The sequence below is a fragment of the Onychomys torridus genome, chromosome 15 (assembly GCF_903995425.1).
Source record: "Onychomys torridus chromosome 15, mOncTor1.1, whole genome shotgun sequence".
NCBI classification, from domain to species: domain Eukaryota; kingdom Metazoa; phylum Chordata; class Mammalia; order Rodentia; family Cricetidae; genus Onychomys; species Onychomys torridus.
Window position 1 is genome coordinate 33566183 of NC_050457.1, and position 20513 is coordinate 33586695.

Genomic DNA, 20513 nt, shown 5'->3' on the forward strand with positions numbered 1-20513 from the left:
GAGTTCTGGTTGCCAGCCAGGCTTAATGGTGAGATTCAGAACGTATGCAAGGCTCATCATCATACAGTGTTGATGAATGCTGGCCTACATGGACAAGGTCTCCTTCCTGCCCTTAACCTTCCATACTGTACTGTAGTTTAGCCTCCTTCAGAGTCAGGAATACTCTGGCTCCATCACAGATAAGAAAGGGGTTGCCTGAGTTTTCTGGAGTTGAGTCTGCACAGGCTGTAGGAATTCTTCATTCTCCACTGAGTAAAACCTAAGTTCTTAGGTGAGCATTCACTCTGCGCCTTCTGGGACTTCCCCCAGCTCTCAGGCCTAGACCTACCTATCCAATCATCTACTTCTACCAAGCTTGTCCCTTCCACATCTGGTAAATGACTCAAAGGCCACCCTGCTGCGGCTCTTCCCAAAAGAGTCTCCCAGAATCTCCCCTGAACCCTACCCTACATCTTCTCTCTCCAACCAAACTAGAGTTCACTGAGTGTTACATCTGCTCCCAAGACCTTTGAACTTTTAATCAGGATCTTCCTGGTATATAGTCAAGTTTTGGGATGATCATTATACCCTGGCATCCTTAACCCAATGAGCTAGCATCTGACATATTTGTCAGAGCTTCTGTCTGGCTGACCACTGTCCCGCCCTTACTTCCTGTTGTCCCTGACATGAAACCTGTGTTTCAATTGTTTGTTGTCTTTGCATCCTTTTGTGGGTTCCTTGGTACCCATATCTGTATCTTTGGTGGGAATGTGGAAGCTAAACAGAGAAGGGCATCTTTGTTCAAGAAAAAGTCAAAAGCATTCCACTATTTTTACAAAAAATGTTTTTTTTCTATGTATTGGATGTACAACCAATCATGTTTCAATCTCATACCTGGTTGCTTCACTTATTTAATCATTTATATCACTTGCTCATCCCCTGTAGCCTTTTCAGTTTGAAGTCTTCCAGAGAGTGCTGAGTTCCCTTGGATAATAGCTCTAAGGTCTTACCTGGTGAGCCAACTCACCCTGAACATTTCCGGCTCCCTGGTGATTCTTTTCTAGTATATATTTGAGATTTAATTAATGTTTTATACCAGTCACAAAAGTTATATAATGCAAAATTCAGCATTCTAGTCATTTTGAAGGGTATAATTCACAGCTTTAGGATAAAATGTTGTACCACCACTAAAATCCAATTCTAGAACATCTTCATGACACTGAGAAGGAATTCTGTATCCAATGAGCCTGTCACTCTCCATTCCCTGTCAGTCCCCTCTACTAGGTACATTTTGTTCTCCAGTTAAAATGTTCACCCCTTATGGGGTTTCTCCCTATTCCTGGAAATATTTAACACATTATCTAGTAGAAGCAGGTGTCTAGCAGATGTTAGCTAATTACAGGATTGATTGCTATTAATTGGTTGGGAGAAGCTGGTAGATTGGAAATGGAAGGGAAGAGAATCACTTATTCCTTTGTTCTTTGTTATACAGTGGCTGAACTTGTAAATAATTTGTCAGCTATATTATTTCTAGATGAAGTTTACCAAGCATGGAATTCCGTACTATATCATTTCAGGTTTGCTCTGTGGAGAACTCGTTATATTAAAACAATTAAAGCATTCCTATTTACCTATGAGGGGAGGTGTTTCTGCAAAATAGGAAGAAGTATAGAATTGTTCCACTCCCACTAATAACTTTTGCTTTTCTTCAAATTATAAAACTCGTAAAGTCTAAGAAAATCAAGTTTCTCTCAGATTAGTTTTCAGAGAGATAAGGGTCATTCATGATGCAGGAGCTACTGTTTGTATGCAAAAAATTTCCAAATAGAATTTGTTCCCTTAAATCCATCAAACATTTTCTTTGTAACTCCTTAACATTTCATTAGGCTTTTAATGATAAAGGAGACAATTTCCACCCTAGCCTCTTAATGAACTGTCAACATGAACATTAATAACTGTTCTTTGTATAGGATTTTCAATTTGCAATAGCATTTATATGCATTATCAATTAGCAGATTACATTTTTTTTTTTTTGTAAGAGATGCCCATGAAATAGAGCAGTGAATATAATACATTTTCAAGCAGCAGAGAACAAACTAATGAGGTTTCATTGTGACATCCACAGATGGGGATCTTTATGGATAATTGTACTATGCCTTTTACATTGATTTCCTTGCTTTGGGTACAGACAGTATGAAGTAGCACCTTTAGAATATTCATTTCACAGGTGAGACATGTAGCTATGTCACACCTATGGAAAATCCTGGCAAAGATTAAAGTCTGGCTCCACTGGCCATGCTTTTTCCTCCAGAACATTCTTAATGTCTGCCTTACGTCTTCTGTTAGTGCTAGACCCAAATATTACAGAATAGCCTCTGTTGGCTTCATAAAAACAGTCATGGGGACTCTAAGCTATGCCTCAATGCTCAACAATTATTATTGGTATATATTTATTTTACAGAGAATGGCTTTCATAAAGACATTGCCATGCAACTATATTTGGCACTTTAAGCAAATTTACCCAGATAGCAATTCCTAAAAGTCAGAAAATTTTTCCTAAAATCCTAATCTAGCTCCATCCACAGGCAGCTCTACCTGTCCAGAGTAAACACAAAAAGCTATGTGAAGCTTCGCTTAAATGAATTTCCTTTCTATGGTAAAAAATTCTGAAAATTACAACTAATTCATCTCTTCTCTTGATAGCTTGTATTTAGAAAAAAATTCTCGAGAAGCAAACGATTTGCTCTTTGGACTTTGGCAGAGGAGAAGATGATAAATGCTTTCAGTCTTTAGAATTCTTCCTTTCAGCTATCACTTCCTTGTCAAATCAAGCCAATCTGGGTGATTGGAAAGTAATTAAAGGCAAAAGAGGAAGCCAGGAGAGGCGGTAGTGTCTAGACAGAGTAGGGAAGTCTACCTGAATGGCTTTCATAGATGAAATACCATGGTTTGTATGTGTGTAGGGAAGAAGCATCCACCAGCATCTAATGAGTGTAATGCTGGGGTTTGGATCTGAGATACTAGAGAAAGTCCCCTGCTGAGAATAAAGTTAGTAAGTGCCACAAAGTACACACGGTTAACAATCTACAGAAGCAACTCACCCAACACAACCTTCACAAATGACTTCTGGGGAGACCGGGACCCTTTCAAAATCTATAAAGGACCAAGGATGTCTCTTAAATTTCCAACATGGAGGGCATGAGCTCTTGTTTACCTGTGACCCAATAAATCACAAGTTTCCAAGGTGAGGCCATCTTTGAATAAAGGAGGGGATCTGCCGGAGGGGCAGGGTAAGGAGCAAAGGCAAGAGAGCAATCACTGCAATTTAGAGGACTGGAGACAGGGTCTATATGAAACCACGTGGATGTAGCTTTGCCTGCACACTCCAAGAGCATGAGAGAGCCTGCACTACTCAATGGCATTCCCTTAAGCCTGCCAACTAGAAACAATCACTAGAATATGAAGTAAGTGAGAAAATATCACTGGGACATTTGGCTGACAATTTGTTTAATGGTGCTATTTTTAAATTCCAGGACAGCATTCAGTAAATTACATGAGATAGCCAACATTAACATAAATTAGGGTTTATGTTGGATATAGGCTGACTTAACTGTATGAGCATGTTAACGGGAGGCTCTACTAATCTATGATGTTTGGTAGGCTACATGTATTAAAATCATTTCTAGCCTCTGATATTTTCAAATTACTGGTAAGTTTATGGGGCATAATACCATGGTTAAGTCAAACACATTCTGTATTCACAAATGTGCAGCATTTACGTTTCTTGGGGGCAAATAATAATAGACATTTTTAATTAGAAATCAGTCTCCTGTGAGTTAGGCTATTGGGATTTATTCTCTACTGCTCTCAGTTATGATAATTTTACTTTGAGAGAAAGAAAACCACACTGACTAGGGTGCAAAGCTAATAAACAGATCTGGACCTCTGCCAGCGGCATCAGACCATCCTGGATTTGAGCCCTTTCAAGTTTCAACACTGAACACATCACACTCATCTAGATGAGTTTTGTTTGTTGGCTTGTTGCTTTTTCTTTTTCTTTTTTGCAGTGCTGGTAATTAAAATGAAGCAGTTTACATTTCTCATATCCAACTTTAAAATTTTAGTAACATTGTTCTTAACAATTACCACTTATGTGTTGTATAAAAAAGAAGCATGAGTCCAGCAGTTTATACAGGTCTTTATTACCTGAAACTGGATTCATTTTAAATAGTGCACAAAGATGGATATGTGTGTAGGATTGAGAAGGACACACCAGTCAGGTCACCCTGTGATAAAGGGTCAACGTGGGTTCTGAGTCACATTCAAGGAAGAAAACAAAGAGGATGTACACATAGGGTGAGAGACTGGAAGCTCTTCAGGGAAAACACAGTTTTTCACACTGTGGCTCTTGGAAGGAATGGGGATTTCCCAGGGGTCAAATGTTGGTAGGGATCAGAAGTAGTAAGAAAGAGTCTAGAAAAGGCTACATGGGTTAGTTTTGTTGACTAAAGAAATTGATTGTTAAAACAAGGATTTGCAAAGGTCTTGGAAATTCATTCAGTGGGGAGTGTAAGAATTTGAACACTGACTTAAAGAGCAAATTGGGTATATCACTTAAAGGTGTGGTAGGGTGTGGTGTCCTGGGCCAGGCCAGGCCTCTTGTCATTCCAAATGATTGGCTTTTAAGCTTGAAAGGAGTGCTATGTGTATTTACTGGTACATGAGCATCGGCTGGACCCATCCCAAGCAATCTGGGATGCATAGGACCTATGGCCTCTCCATTCATAAAGAGCATTTTCTGAGGAATGAATTTTGGCTGCCAATAAAGAGAACAGTGATCCACAGAGTCATGAAACATAGATCAAGAGCTATCCACATGGCAAACTCACAGGACCAGGAGAAAGTGGACAGAAGCCCCTTCCTTTTCTAATAGGTGGATGTAACCATATCTACGTATACCAAACACATTATAGAATATCCTTGACCTATTTTCTACCTCCTGGGAAAACTTAGCCAGAAAGAATGTGAGCCAGGGGAAATAATGGTAGGGTGTCTGCACTTCTCCGCAGACAGCTGGGTACAGCCAGGTACTTAGAACATTTAAATGGCATTGCTGGGACTTCCTGCCAATTGCAGAAGTTGGCAATCCTCTTCCCTTCATAAACACTACAATTAAGGTTTAAATAAATCTTTAAAAACTGCTGAGGAGCAGTCAGTGCAAATGTGGAGCAGGTGGTTTGAGTTTTAAAAATAGGCATTGAGGCAATAACTGTATCCCATTAGAGTTGCTGACTCTTCAGCCTGCTTTTTATTGTGGAATTGTTTTGCAAGGGCAAGGAGAAAATATTAGAAAAAAAAATGAAGGGGAGGGGGAAATCATCCTTCATTAAACTGGAGTGCCTGGAGGCAATGTTATGGTCTCAGCTTGAAAAATGACCAAGATGGGAGTGTGTCTGCCACTGGCTGCTTATGGTTCACCAGTTTTGGTGCTGGGGCTACTAAATGGCCCTTGGCTAGTAGAACTTACATTGTAATGAGAAACTGATGAGTATGAAATGAGATTAGGTGTGTGAGTATGTGTGTGTGTGCCACCAAACCACCGAAAACAGTAGTTAACAGTGTGAGCACAGAGAGTCACAGTGACTGGTTCTTAATATTCACCTTACTTTTTCATATATAATTCTTATGTCATACAAGAATAGATTTGATGGAAGCAACTTTTAAGAAGGTTATTTAATTTCATAGAAAAGAATGGGAGTGGCTACTTGCATGATGCCGTACACAAAGCCACCATTCCCGCCAAAGAGCCTCCAAGTTCCCACTGTCCTGCAACTGTCTGTGAATCAAAGCTATAGAAGCCTTTAGACTGTTATCTTGGAGGGGGTTGGTCTTCAGGGCTGTGTATGCTTCTTTAACTTTAGTGATGTGTTTGTGCAGCCAAGTTGACAAGGAATGGACTCATAGTATTTGTCAACTTGACATGTACATAGGCGTCCTTATCTCATTTGACCAATTTGTTCCATCAGATTGGCCTCTGAGCATGTCTGTGGGGGCATTTCCTTGATTGCTAATTGACCTGGGAAGACCCAGCCCACTGTGGCTAGTACTACCCTGGGTAGGTTGGCCTGGCTTGTATAAAAAAGTATCTGAGCAAACCAGAGGAAGCAAGCCGGGAAGTTAGCCAACATGGTTTCTGCTTCAGTTCCTGCCTTAAGTTCCTGCCTCTCTTCCCTGGATGACTGACTGTAATCACCAAGCCAAATAAGCCTGTCTTCAGGCTGCTTTGGGTCATGTTTATCACAGCAATAGAAAGCTAAATAGAACATGCCCCATTTTCAGAGATTATGTTTTTTCTGGTGTGTGCATGTATGTGTGTGTGTGTGTGTGTGTGTGTGTGTGTGTGTGTGTGTGTGTGTAAGAATCATGGCCTGATTTTTTAATGTTCCCTGAATAATGCTGTTGTATATCCAGGACTGATACCCTGGCCATGTGCCTATAATATGCTGCACTCCTGCTGGACTCATGCTTCTTGTCCATCATCTTCAATTCAATCTACTTTTTAACCAATGGCTTCAGGATAGTCACTATTATATAAAACAGCTTTAAAATGATTCAATGCTATTCTAATACATGAAGATTAGTTTTATAAGCTATATAACATAGTATTGTAACAACCTATCTAATACCTGAAAAATTGATGTTGAGATATGGGTAAATATGTATAATACTTTCTTCCTATACTCTGCCTGACATTAAACACCCCAATTTTAGGAATAATACCTTTGTACTTAGTCTGTGAAATCTAATCTTGAAATTCTATTCTTTAAATCTGGCACTCGTTCCTAAGACTGTACAGCCAATCACAGTCTCTTCACTCTGGTAGATGGCCTCTCAGGGATAGGACATTTTTCTATGGGTTTAGACCTCTCTAGTACATGGGTTCTCCTTCATAAAAGTAACATACCCTCTTTGTTCATCCATAAAAATCCTGTTTTTTTTTTTTTTTTAATCCTTCAAGCCTGCTGCAAACACTGTCAATGTTGGCCTTTCTCCATGCCTCTGAATGGGGATGATTTTAATATCCTGACCTCCTCTAAAACTAGGTCTTCAATTATGTTGGAAAACTATAAGCTGGCTTGTAAAAGTCACTCACTGCCTTTGTGTCCCTCTATAGACTAGAATATCCTAACTACCTATGCCTAGCCAAGGATGAATGCTCAACAATGTTGAATGGAAGAAGGAAAGGTTGAATGGATGAGCTAATGAAAATCATGCTGTATCACATTCCCACATTTCATTGTGAAGCATCTGTCTCCTATGTCCATCAAGAAGCAATCTCATGATGTGACTCTAGGGCAGTTCAGGAAGAATCCTTGGCTTACTGGTGGACTTCTCTGCATCCTTACTGGACCAATGAACAACATCTTGGTCCACAATCTCTTTTTTGCATCTCACCTTGAAAATGTCTGTAACAATTTGATGAATACATTTTGAAGGAGAAAATTTGACCACAAGTGAGGCTTTACTTAGGAGAATTCATTCTTAGTAACAACTAAATCATTCCTGGCTTCTTTCATGGGATCACAGGATCAGTGGATGATCACAGGACTCAAGAAAAGAGTGTAAGTAGGTTTACTAGCTACATATCCTCAATTTCCTCCTGGACTTTAAGATAAAATTAAATCTAGTGAAACCTATTCCATGACTAAAAGTTATGATGCCTGGAGTATAGCTTAGCCCTCTGGGACAGATTACTAAGATCATTTCCCCTGGCAGGAGTTATTTAGAGCCAGCGCAAGGATCCCAAAAGCTCAGAGCTCCCACAAGCAGACAACAGCACACATAGTTTCTTCTATTTTCTCTCCTACCGTGGCTAACAATGAGAACCAAGATTTTCAAGAGTGAATTTTGAGAATGCCAAAGTCAAAATCAGAACCTTGATTGGGGTCACTTAGGCTCATCTACAACTAGAATCAGAGTTACTGAAGTCCAGAGGTAGACTTTCCCAACTGGATGTTAATAATGCCTTATATCCTTCAGGACACTTTTCTTCAAGGACACTTGAGCCCCAGAGTCAATGTGGCCACCTCTTGCCTTGGATGGAAGAGAAATACACAGAGTCCACAGAGGCAAGTCCTATCAGCTAGTTCTGGGATTTTTCTTCATTGATTTATCTCTATCTTTTAGAAAACAATGACTAGCCCACATATCCAGTGATAGTGTTATGTGAAAGAGTACTTCATTCCATGGCTTTACCTTTTCCTATTTTAAAAAGATGATTGCCTTAAAAGAATTGTTTACTTAAATAAATAATTATCAAATATATGTGGTTTAGAATTCACAGATGTAGATGTCTTTCTGTCCGTCTTTGTATCCCTTCCTGAAGAAGTTGTCCAACCCCTGCATGGCAGGCCCCTTCTTTCATGATAAACTCACATCTCACATCACTGTTCTTCTTTTTGCTTTATGTATTCTTAGTATTGGAAAGCATTTCTGATGTAGGAAGCATATTTGAAGCTCCATAAAAAAAAATAAACATTTCACTTCCAACCTCAATATAGATATTTTTAAAAATGGTGATCAAATAAACAGTTAAGACAAAAAAAATCATTAAATGGCAAAATAAAGGGAAGAAAATAGTTTAGCTTGGAAAGATGGTAAAATGTGTGTATATACTGTGGTTGTCTGAAAGTTTTGTAGGGTGCCTGTGTGGGACAAGAGGTTGAACACAGGAAAGAGGCTGAAATTCAATAGTTGAGCCTCACAGAACATGAATATTACTTGAATGAAAAGTCACTGGGAATATTATCCACTATTTGTTTTATTAGACGTATTAATATAAATTAAAATATATCAAAACCAGATCCTTACAAACTAGTAATAAATAATAACTAGTTTTCAGAAATCAATTTTAATTTCTCAAAATTGTTTCTTTGACTTGTGTTGGGGAACTTAAACATTTCTTCCCTTCAGAGATAATAAAAACAGTTTTCCTATTATTTGATTAGCATTGAGCTTCTCTCTGATTCCAAAGCAACATAGACTCTTTTCCACGTGGCCATCTTTTTGGTTGTTGTTATTTTTTTTCTCCCAGGTAAATTAATGTTATTTTAAGAAAAATTGTTATCTTTAGCTTTATCTTCTGTTTCCTCTCACTGAATGTTTTTAATGTTTTTTTTTTCTATCTAAAACTGAAGTTATAAGATGGAATCTGTTTGTAACTGACAACATTAAATCACATAAATCAAAAATGCAAAGTCTTTTATATGTTGTTATAGGCTGTGCTGTAATAGACCAAATGCTTAAAAATGCATGGGAGAATGTCAGCCTAAGAATCATGGTCAGCTTGGGCAGTGGTTTACCCTCTTCAAACATGCCTACCATGGAAGTTGGTGTGGTAAAAAAATTATTAAATGAAAGTCATAAAAATTTATGTTTATAATATAACTTTCAAAACGTGTGTGTGTGTGTGTGTGTGTGTGTGTGTGTAAGTGTGTGTGTGTGTGTGTGTGTGTGTGTGTGTGTGTGTAGGGGGACTGGACAGCTAGTTGATGTTGTTGTTGATAAATTCCTCTGAAACCCCAGTTGATTCAACTGGAAATAGGTACCTGAATCTTAATCATGGCTTCACTGCTGGGATGCAATTTGTCTGTTGCTAAGTCAAGTTAAAACCTCACAGTGAACAAGAACTTCCTAGGAAGTATGTAGGGAGTGGTGTGGTGGGCCAGGTATGCAAGAAGCAGATGGAGGAGGAGATGACTACCCAGGAGAAGGAACCCAGTGCTGGACAGGGTGAAGGGATGTGGAGCACCAGAATTGATGATGAAGGACTACTTCTCAGGGCCAAATGGAAGAAAACATCCATGAGAGGGATGGCAGGGAAATGCTCACTGTCTACGTTGTCACTCACAGATCTATAATTGTTGTTTCTAGAAGGTAAGGTCATCTACCAAATTGCATGCCTAGTACCCAGAATATAGTGAACACTTAATAAACAGGTTTGGCGACCTAAAATAATAAACCATATTTACAAGAGCACCCCTCTCCTGCAAGAATTACAGAGACCTCGCTATAGTACCATTTTGTCCAGTCTCCTCATTTGGACGAGTAAAGAATATACAGAAGTAAATGTCAGTAATGGAAAGTTAACCATAAACAAATAAATAAAGCAGTTGTTTTGAGCCGCCTAGCAATATGTGGTAATAACATTTAGAAAAGCAATGCCTAATCTCTGAGAAATGGAATTTTACTGTTAATTTTTTTTTTAAGTAAAACCTCTCAAGAGCTTGTAATTTAGATTGAAAGTTATTAGTTTTTAGAATTGTCTCTCCTGATCCTTTGTAGAGGGTGTGTAGTCAAGAGGAGAATGAACCACATTGGAGATAAATGACTCTCTAAGAAGGCACATTTGCTGGTTGCTATGACAACTGCTGAGTTTTATTGACTAAAGAGCCAAAAAAAAAAATAATCAATTAGAGACTATTGGAAGAATTTGCATGGGAGCATAAGATCCATCTGCCTCATGATTTGAGAAGCTTTCCCACATCTGTGCAGTGAATGGAGAGGGTACGTGAAGGTACAGTGTGTGTGTGTGCGTGTGCGTACTTCTGTCATTCTAATATCTCTTCCATACTTGATCTTCTCAACAGCCAAGTTGTTTACTAGATTGTTAAACATAAAGCTATATATCACCTGCTTTTTTTGACAATGACATTGAATTGCTCTTGATTTGTTACTCTATTTTTCCTGGAGCCAAACAATTTTTGACTTTATTTATAAAGACAGCCTTCTTCTGTGGAGCACTTCCTTCTCCCAGGTGGATGTCTAACTAGATGACAAATACAGGGCAAGCAAACGAGAGCCCAAGGAATCAACATAGGAATGTCCTCCCATGTTTCCTTTCTCTCTTACATAGATGACATGCTCATGTCCACTTCTATCTTCCTGAGGGACTAGGAAAAGTCACCAAGTTTCTAAGACTCTCAAACACTGGTAGCATTTGGAGAGGTCCTATGACAGAATATAAAAGCTAATGAGCATTTATAGCAAGGTTAAATATCAGTCTAGTGATCTTTTCATAGCTGGTTCCAGGGAAGTCTCATGGACAGATTCCTGTGGTCATCCATTAACAACCTTCAGTGTAATGAGCTCATTGATCTCACAAGGAAATAATAAAGTTTGGAGAATGGACTCTGCTCAGCTGTTGAGATTTCCCAGTGGTAGACTAACCCATGGGGATTGGCTGTGCTTTGACAGTTCATGCTCCAATAATAGAGAAAAGCTCCGATCATTTGTTACATGGTTGGGGTTTTCAAATTTTGGGTTGCAACTCATTATTGGGATCAATTTCAAGTTGAGGCCATCATTACAGAAGAGGAGAAGGGGTGAGATGCAGAGGAGAGTGAGAGTGTCCTCTGGAGTCAAGGTGCTTTGTGACCCTCTCGTTCCTCTCCTTTCCATGTAAGTGTGCGTGAGGTTGCAGGCCTGGGATTGTCCCTCAGATCAATTCATTTGCTCATGCCAGGTAACTTTCCTGCTCTAAGTTCTTGCTATCATGTTCTTTTCTAATTGTGCCTACAGAAGGTGAGAGGAAACACACTCATGGCTTACACAGGGCTTGCTGTCTTTCAAGGTCCATTGACAAACTTTACACACACACACACACACACACACACACACACACACACACACACACACACACACCTGTGACTCATTTCAGTGAGACAATGACCAAGCTTTCTTTCTTTTGAACTTTGTGTCTTACCAAGCTGTTCTCCTAAGTGCTGGCCTCTCTCGGTTGAGATGATCCGTTCGTCTTCCATGTCACATTTGTTGCCAACCAGGATAACCTGGGCATTATCCCAAGAGTAGGTTTTGATCTGAGTTGACCTGAAAGAAAAATAACAAGTACAAGAATGATCAGACGGAAATGGAAAAGCATTAATTGAGGAACAAATCCTTAGAGAGAGCATGATCATGGTAAAAATGAAGCCCGGATGCTTGACATTTAGAATTAATTATTTCAGTGCAGTTGCTTGGATTCTTACCAGGAATTGATAGAATCAAAAATCAAAGCTAGGTGTGTAGCTCAGTGGCAGAAGATATGAGACTATCTAGTATGTCTCAGGCTTTGTGTTTGACCCCAGCACAGGAGAAAGGCAGTCAAGGAAGGCAACGGGTGTTGTACCAAGGACTGTTTTGTATCTGATGGGATCAGCACTCCCACACCCTCTTCTCATAGATCTACATTGGCTTGTGTGATAGCAGTAAGGCTAAGCTGACAAAAGATCTTCCTAGTTCTTGCAGTAGAAATCCTGTGTCTCCAGAACCATCTCAGTTCCGGACACATGGAGATGGTTGGTTCCTCTGCCCTGTTGACAGATCCATACACAAGGGAAAATAAAAACATCATTTCCTTTGATCACACACACATACAAGGAGCAAAGGCAACTCGGGTTTTGGAAATCAGAGGAAATGATGATTTGGAAACAACAATCATAATACTATTGTACTCATACCTTGCAGTTAAAAGAATCAAGTCACATTATTATAAAATAACAGTATAGTGGGGCTGGCATTTTTACCTGCTATGAATAGATTTCTAGAGTTCATATGAGGCCCATAGTGTACAGATCATGTTACAAACAACAGTTGGTTTTGAAACTTAGATAACAACTGTGGTAGTTGTCATTTACAGCATGGTAAATCTAAGTGCTTTGCCTACACCTTATTCATTGAGTTCATAGGCTGTTTAAGGAGAAGCTGGTGTATGAGTTCACAGTGGAGGACAATGAGTTGGAGAAATGTTAAATAACTTCTTAGATCACACAGCTAGTTAAACAGGAGAGCTTGGAAGTCTCCCCAGGTGGCATGTGTTTCAATCTTGGGCCCCTAACATGTCTTCATTTCCTGCTACTCATTAAAAGTTTGAGAAATAAAGTTCCGGGGTGCTGTCGTCCAGAGCAGAACCCTAGAGAGAGGAAGCCATGGTCTTTCTTTCTACTATGTAAGAAAAGCAGGATAGGATCTGTGGGGATATCTATTGCCAGTAGGTGGCCAGGGGATGGCCGCTAGAATCCTGAAAAGCTAACAAATGACTAAACTCCAAAAGGATGGATTTGAGGACTGTCAGGAAAGCTCAGGAGTCTTGCTGACAATTGTCAAGTCCTTCAGAGTTATTGAATAGAAAATAGAGATGAGTTGTTCTCAACTCAGAGAAGAAAAGGCAAAGAGCTGTCAGCTGCAGCAAGGTGAGCTTTCAGCGAGCTGTGAGCTGTGTTTCTCCCTCCTGGGAAGAAAGGCAGAGGCAGATAAGGTTTTATGTCAGAATTCTTCTGGTCTGAACCCAAATTTTCAGGTGAGATTAATACAATTTTGACTCCACCTGGACACTGCAGAAGCATAGTATAGTTCATCAGAAAAATCTAGGGGAAATGACCATTCTGATTCTGACAAGTGAAAAGTATGTGCCCACAGTGGCATTTGCATGTGCCTATTGTAGGTGAATAAAAATGGCTCTCCTAGGTGCATGCATATATTTGAATGCTTAGTCACCAGGGAGTGGCACTATTTGAGGATTAGAAGGAGCAGCAGTGTGGCCTTGTTGGAGGAGGTGTGGCATTGTTGGAAGAAGTGTGTCACTGGGGGGTGGGCTTTAAGGTTTCAAAAGCCCATACCATGCCCAGCATATTTCTTTCTTTCTCTCTCTCTCTCTCTCTCTCTCTCTCTCTCTCTCTCTCTTTCTCTCTCTCTCTCTCACTCTCTCTCTTCTGCCTGTGGAACAGAATGTAGCTTTCAGCTACTCCTCTAGTGCCATGAATGCTGCCATCTCCATGCCATGAGGATCATGGACTAAACCCCTGAAACCGTAAGCAAGCTTCCGGTTAAATGCTCTCTTTTATAAGTGTTGCCTTGGTCACGGTGTCTCTTCACAGCAATAGAAAGAACAGTGACTAAGACACCCATATACTGGGCAAATAAAGACATAAGCTCTACATTCTATGCTTTTTTTTTCTTCACCATACTATGTACAGAAAACAAAAATGGGCATATTCATCATAAATTAAAGTTTAGAAATCCCACATATCTGAATGTGTGTAATAACTCAAGTACTAATGTTATTGTCCAGGTAAGGAAGTTAAAGGACAACTGCACGATAGGGCCAAATAAGAGTTCCTTTATATAAGCTGGTGGCCAAGAGCAGACTCCTGTCACAAAGACCTCTTGGCATGGAAGCTCAGGGATGCAGCGTTTATAAAGGAAAATACCATTAAAAAAAATCACAATAACATTATTGTCAGGTGTAGGTCGGGGAGCCTGGTAACATTTATTTGGATTAAATGTTCAACAGACATTTTGGTTATTTATCTGGGTCATAGTTAGGACCATGGGGAGACCCGGATGTGTTGCTAAGCTGGTTGTGGCTGTTGGGGGTGTTATGGGCTGAAAGGTGCCTTAGCAGACAGGAAATGAAGTGAGGGGAAGGTCTGGACGAGATGGCATCACCTGAGTCACTTCACTCATGTGTTTTTGCTAAGAAAGTTCACATTTTCATTCAGAGGACCTAAAATCTGACCAATTTCCTTAGTGGTTTTTATTTTATTTTAAGATTTATCTCTCTGTATTTATGTCTTGTAAACCAAGTATGAGCCGATGCTTGCAAAGGCTCCAGCTTGGGTCTTCACCTAAATGGGGCATGTTCTAATCCTGATAGCATAGTTAGGAATCAGAGACTGAAGGGGTAATTAGGTACTCAGTGCTTATAGGAGCATGTCACAGTTGTCAGGAAGGGGAAGGGGTTAGTGTCAGGGTGGTCAATGACGTGGCTTGAGTTTGTTGAAAACCAATGCCTGCTTAAAGAACTATAGCAGCCCTCTGACCTCCGCAAACTTACCCCACTGTGTGAAATGGGTGAACTGGGTGTCATTCCTGTGCCTTGGGCACCACTGTGCCACAGTGTGAACTGTGTAAACTCAGCTGAGGCTGAGACCTTCACTAGGTCATGAAGGTACTGAGCTCAGTACTACATATTGCTTTTCTTTAGCCAGCCAACAGAATGGTTATTTCTATAACAAAACACATGTGAGTACGCTCCATCTGCCACTGAGTATCCTGCAGAATCGCAGGGCACAACTTTAGATCACCCATTTATAGACACTCAGACATTTATTTTGTAACAATGCATAGAAATATGCTAAAACAAGAACATGTTTTCCTATGGTTATCAGAACTCTCCTCTTCCCTATTGGTTGTTCTGTAATAAATATCAAAATTTTTGTATGCTCTACAACACAAAAAAGTAATGTGAAATGAGTATTTTCTATAACTATGCTATAATTAGAATGGATAATTAGCTTAAAAACTTAGGGATTTAAAAGTTAAAAGTCTATAGATGCTTTTAAAATAAAGTGAAAATTGTAATCTGTGGCATTTGTGCCAAGGAGAACAAAAGTTTGATAAGACCTTGGAACTGGGTGAGTTTATGCCTGCTACAGAGGGTGGTGGATATGCCATGTTTGCCTTAGGCCTTGGTTACTCTGGCTCCTTATCACCAGTGTGAGGGGGGCAGCTCTGGGTGAGGCAAGAGTGATTAGAACAACGTCTGCTTTTTAAATCCCACTAAACTCATCCATTTTGCTTCCTATAATTTAAATGATAATTAGAGATTTTCATTAAAGTACCTTAAACTTTCTTTTTAGTTCCTATTTGCAAGCTGAGATCCTACATAAGCAATTTTTCTAGGGGGGAGTTTCTGAGTTTGGAATGCACATACTAAGCACACACTTTACCAGTGAGCCACATCCTAGCCTCAACAAAAGTACATTTTAAACTGGGAGTAAATAGCCTTCCTCTAGCATGTCGGCAAGAGCAATGCACATTTTTGTTGAATAAATCTTCATTTTTTGTGTATGGTATTTACATACATTTGTGTTTTGGTTATTTGATGCATTTTGTAAAATTTCTTATTTGTAGAGTGAATTTCTCACCATCTAATTAGAAGAACTGCAATTCCTTTGTTGGGAAGATGCACATTTAAAGAGAAGAGCTGTCACCAAATAATATACATGTGAAAAGATGATTTATTTCTGAATCACTGCAAAAGTTCCCTGGGGATTTACTGCTAATCTCAACAAGATTAATGGAATCAGAAACCATGTGCTAGTCTCCATGGTTACTCTTCCAAGTTCAGTTAACTCAGACCTCACCAGCACTGGATGAAGCTAGTAAGGAAACAGATACAAGGGCATAGGGAATATTGTTGATGTATGCAATAAATGGGAATAAGTGGTTTTAGGAAGCTGAGCTAGGCTTTTATATGTATGGTAACTCATTCTTAAAGAAGATGTCAAAGAAAAAAATAAAGTATTGAATTACTGCCTTCCAATACTGATATCAACTATTATTATTTAATGAGATGGTTTCACATGTCAAAATTGGTATATCCTCATTAAAAAAAATCTAACAATATATAAAAGCTGACATAGCTATTGTTAGAAATCTCATTCTTAGCCTTTGTCCTCACTCTTAGCTCTCTGGTGATGATCCAGGAGTAGATGGATGACTGTTCTCACTTGACATCTCTTCCTCCTCCATGGGTGGTTTATGCTTCTGTGCCTAGATGACAGCAAAATTGAACACATGAGCTGCTTTGGCCAACGGTGCTTATCATCCTTTTTGTGCCACTGTGGATAGCAGGAGGCATGGTTGGATCAGTGTGTCCTTTAAAAAAAAATATTTTGTTGTTTTATGTGTATGGATATTTTTGCCTGCATTTATGTCTTGGTATGCAGGCCTGGTGCTTGTAGAGGCCAGAAGAGGGTGCTGGAGTCCCCTAGAACTGGAGTTATAGATAGCTAAGAGCCACCATGCAGGTACTAGGAATCAAGCCCAGAGTCCTCTGAAAGCAGTCAGTGCTCTTAAGTGCTGAGTTATCTCTCCAGTCCCCATGAGTATGTTCATCCTGGGAAGAGTCCACTCTTCCACACCCAGTCCCAGGATGGGTAGCACAAGCAGCCCACTGAGCTCTGCAGATATCCAGTCTTCACCTAGTTGAGAGAAGGCCAGTGTTCCAGTTTGAATATCAAATGTTCCTTCCAGGCTCATGGATTGTTGGCATGGTTGTCAACTGATGAACTTTGGGGAAGTTGACTGGATCCTTTGAACTCTGACTTAATCAGTAGATGGATTTGTAATGTGATTTCACTGTTGGGGAGTGCTTAAAAGGAGGAGGGGGGCCTCACTGGATAAAGTAGGTACCTGGGGTGTGCCTTTGAAGTTAGAACGTTTCAAAATTCTTCTTCATGTACTCATCTACCTTCTTTGGTGCCTGGCCACTATGAGGTGAATGCTGTCCTCTGCCTTAGGTTTTTTCTGTGTCAGGCCCAAAAGCAGTGGATCAGAGGAGTCATGAGGAGTCATGAGTGAAGACTTATGAAACCAGGAGAGAACCCTTCTTTCACTTAAGTCATGTGCATCGGGCATTTTATCACAGCCCTGGGCATTCCAACTAGTGTATCCATTTTTACTCAACACCATTCTGGGGCCCCGGGTGTCTTTCTAGCTTTCCCTTCTTCCCCACTCTGGTAGGAGCACACTGATATACTTTAGTTCCCCCACACATGATGCATTTTCAGCCACTGAGAACTATCACCACTGTGGGAAGTTTCACGTTTGTGATGCTTACAATTAGCAAAAGACCAAGAGCCCATTTAAGACAAAATGTGGATTACAAGCACGGCGTTAGATACAGGGTATTTTGCAGCAGATGCTCCTCTCCCCCTGGACTCACTGCTTCAGTGCTGGCTGACTTCCAGCTGCCTGTGTCTGCTTCTCTTACTTTACAGCTTTCCATAAAGTAAGGTAAGGGCGTTTTGTCCAGCAGGGAAGGCCAAAAATAACAAGGAAATAACACACACAGGAGCAGATCTCAGCCAAAGACCTGTAGAAACTGCTGTCTCAATACCCAAGTTCCCTTTTTTCCCTCCTGCTACATCTCTCATCCCCAAATTTGTAAACAGGAAAAGCTCTAGGCACCCACGACAGCGGCTGGCTTGAAAATATACCATTTCTTGGAAACATCCCTTTCACAGCTCACTTCCCAACGCTTTTAGGTGTTTGTCACACTTTCCAAATAGACTAATTTCATTCAAACTTCTATCTTAGAGCCTAATTCTGGAAAAATCCTACAAAGGCACATTTAGAGTGTTTCTTCTGGAAAAGGGCCCAACGTTTCAACATGTTCTGGAGGTGGCAGTGCTGGCAATAGGGTTTGGACATGAGGTTTTAAATGTCCCCTTAAGTGTTTAAGGGTTGGTTACATGCTGTGGTGTGGGAGTCCATTTTCAGGTTCCTTGTGGCTTTACCCAGCAGGTCCTTAAAGAGAGGATGATTGGACCACAGGCCTGAGTGTAAGTGTCTGAGATGGTCTGCACTTGGCTGTGCTGGGGGGAGGTCTTTTGTGCCACTCCTTGGTGTTTCTATAAATACCTTAGGGCAGAGACAGTCAGGGCTCATTGGACTAGGTTCCAGGCCCTCTCAAGGCTATCCTGTGTTTTCTATCATGTTTACCTCCACATTCTGAATCCTTCTATATGATATTTCCTGCTGCTCTCACTCAAGAAAACTCTGGGGAACTGTGATGGTGGGTCAATGCCCTGCACTGTGGTAGTTTGAATGAGATGTCCCCCATAGTGGAGTATTTGAATACTTGATCCCCAGTTGGTGAGGCTATTTGGGGAGGCTTAGGAGGTGTGGTCTTGTTAGAGGAAGTGCGTCACTGAGGGTGGGTTCTGAGTTTCTAAAGCCTCAGGCCAGCATCCTGTGTGTGCCTCCTTTCTGCTTGCTGCTTGAGGTTTGAGATGTGAATTCTCAGCTGTTCCTGTCACCATGCGCGTCCACTGCCTCTCTTCCCTAACTTGGTAATGGTGGACTCTTATCTCTTTGGAACCGTACATAAACCCTCCCTTCCATAAGTTGCTTTGGTCATGGCATCTTATCATAGCAATAGAAAAGTAGCTAAGACACTTTCTGATGGGCTTTTGGGAAAGGGTCGAATCATGAAGACTCTGACAAAAGCAATGATTAATCCATGGATGGATTCCTTCATAATTTGACAGCATTATTAGGAGGTGGTGGAGACCCAGGAGGAGGAACCTATTGTAGGTGACATCACTGGAGATATGACCTGGAAAGACATGCCTTGCTCCCTTTCTATGTTGTCTTTGCCTCTTGTGTCTCTGCCTCCTGTCCATCATGATGTGAACCATTGTGCACGCCCACATGATGTTCCCAGCATGATGTTCATGGGCCCAGAAGCAATGTGCCTCTGAGACTGTGAGTAGAGATAAATCCTCCCCCACTTAAATTGTTTTCTTAGGTCTGACTAATTCACCAGGCTTCAAAGTAATGGCTGTTAATGGTTTTCCCTTTCCCAAGGATCCAATTTAAGATATATCATTGAACTTATGCTTTATTAGCTTTGTGAGAAACCTGTGTGTCACCATCTATCTCAGATGAATTTATTATCTGTCAGGTGTTCTCATTGTCTCAAATCTAGTCTTATTACCCATATCCCCTTGGGTCTGGTGCCCCTAATGTAGGCCCACATAAGCCTTGGGCATCACTCACATTGGCTGTCACTTATATACATGACTGTAGTTCACATTTACTGTTAGGGAGTCCATCCACTGCTTGTTCTGTGCTGTGTCTCTGCATTCAGCCTACTATCTAGAACATGAGAGGTGCTCAGACAGTAACTCCAAATTAAAGTCAGAAGGAACAAATGACAGACTGAGTATGGCAAAGGAATCTGGTATTTTGCATATAAAGCAAGCAGAAACAGAAAGAGACTCGTCATCTCCTGTGATGACAAGTACCTACTGCATCCATTTTAGGATGCATGACGGATAGAGTTCTTTCATAGCCTATGAAACCCTGTGGGGTTCATGGTACCAGAAGGCAAATGCTGGCTCTCTGTAGCCTGTGTGACTTTGCAGACCTGCAGGCTTTTTGTATGACTAATTTTTCATTCTAATCTTACAGAGCCACATTTCCTTTCTGGCCCAACACTAATAGTCAGGACCGTCTCAGGGAGTAAATACCTTTACACTATGGAGTCATTGTGTGTAGGGACCCTGGTTCATCTCCTTCAGTTTAGAAACAAAGCCAAGGCTACAGATGTAAAGTGACCTGACTAAAATGATACAACTGCTCAGAGAATGACGTGGTTCACCACACAAATCTCCCACGAATTCTCTTCAAAATAAGCTGGCTGCTTCCACCAGGGAGGGAAGAAATTCATATGCTAAATATCTGATTATCTTTTCATAACAAAAAGCAACAACAGAATGTTTCCTGGAGAAATCCCTAAATCTCTGAATGTGCAAAAGTGTCCTTCAGTTGACTGTAGAAATGAACAGAATTGGAAGTGCTTGAATGGGTGTGTTGGTCTTGCTTCTCTCCAGCAGTTTTGCTGCTGGGAGCTGATACTGGGATTCAGTTCAGGAGAAGAAGAAGAAGAGGAAGAAGAAGAAGAA

The 20513-nt window shown here is 40.5% G+C and overlaps 1 protein-coding gene across 1 annotated transcript in view; it reads right to left on the reverse strand.

Moving 5' to 3' along the window:
* LOC118596205 (ras-related protein Rab-3C) overlaps nucleotides 1-20513 on the reverse strand; it is a 105119-nt gene that overhangs the window by 12907 nt on the left and 71699 nt on the right. The window contains exon 2 of the mRNA XM_036206952.1: nucleotides 11744-11868. Within this exon, the coding sequence (XP_036062845.1) occupies nucleotides 11744-11868 (125 nt within the window). The remainder of the gene's footprint in view (nucleotides 1-11743; nucleotides 11869-20513) is intronic.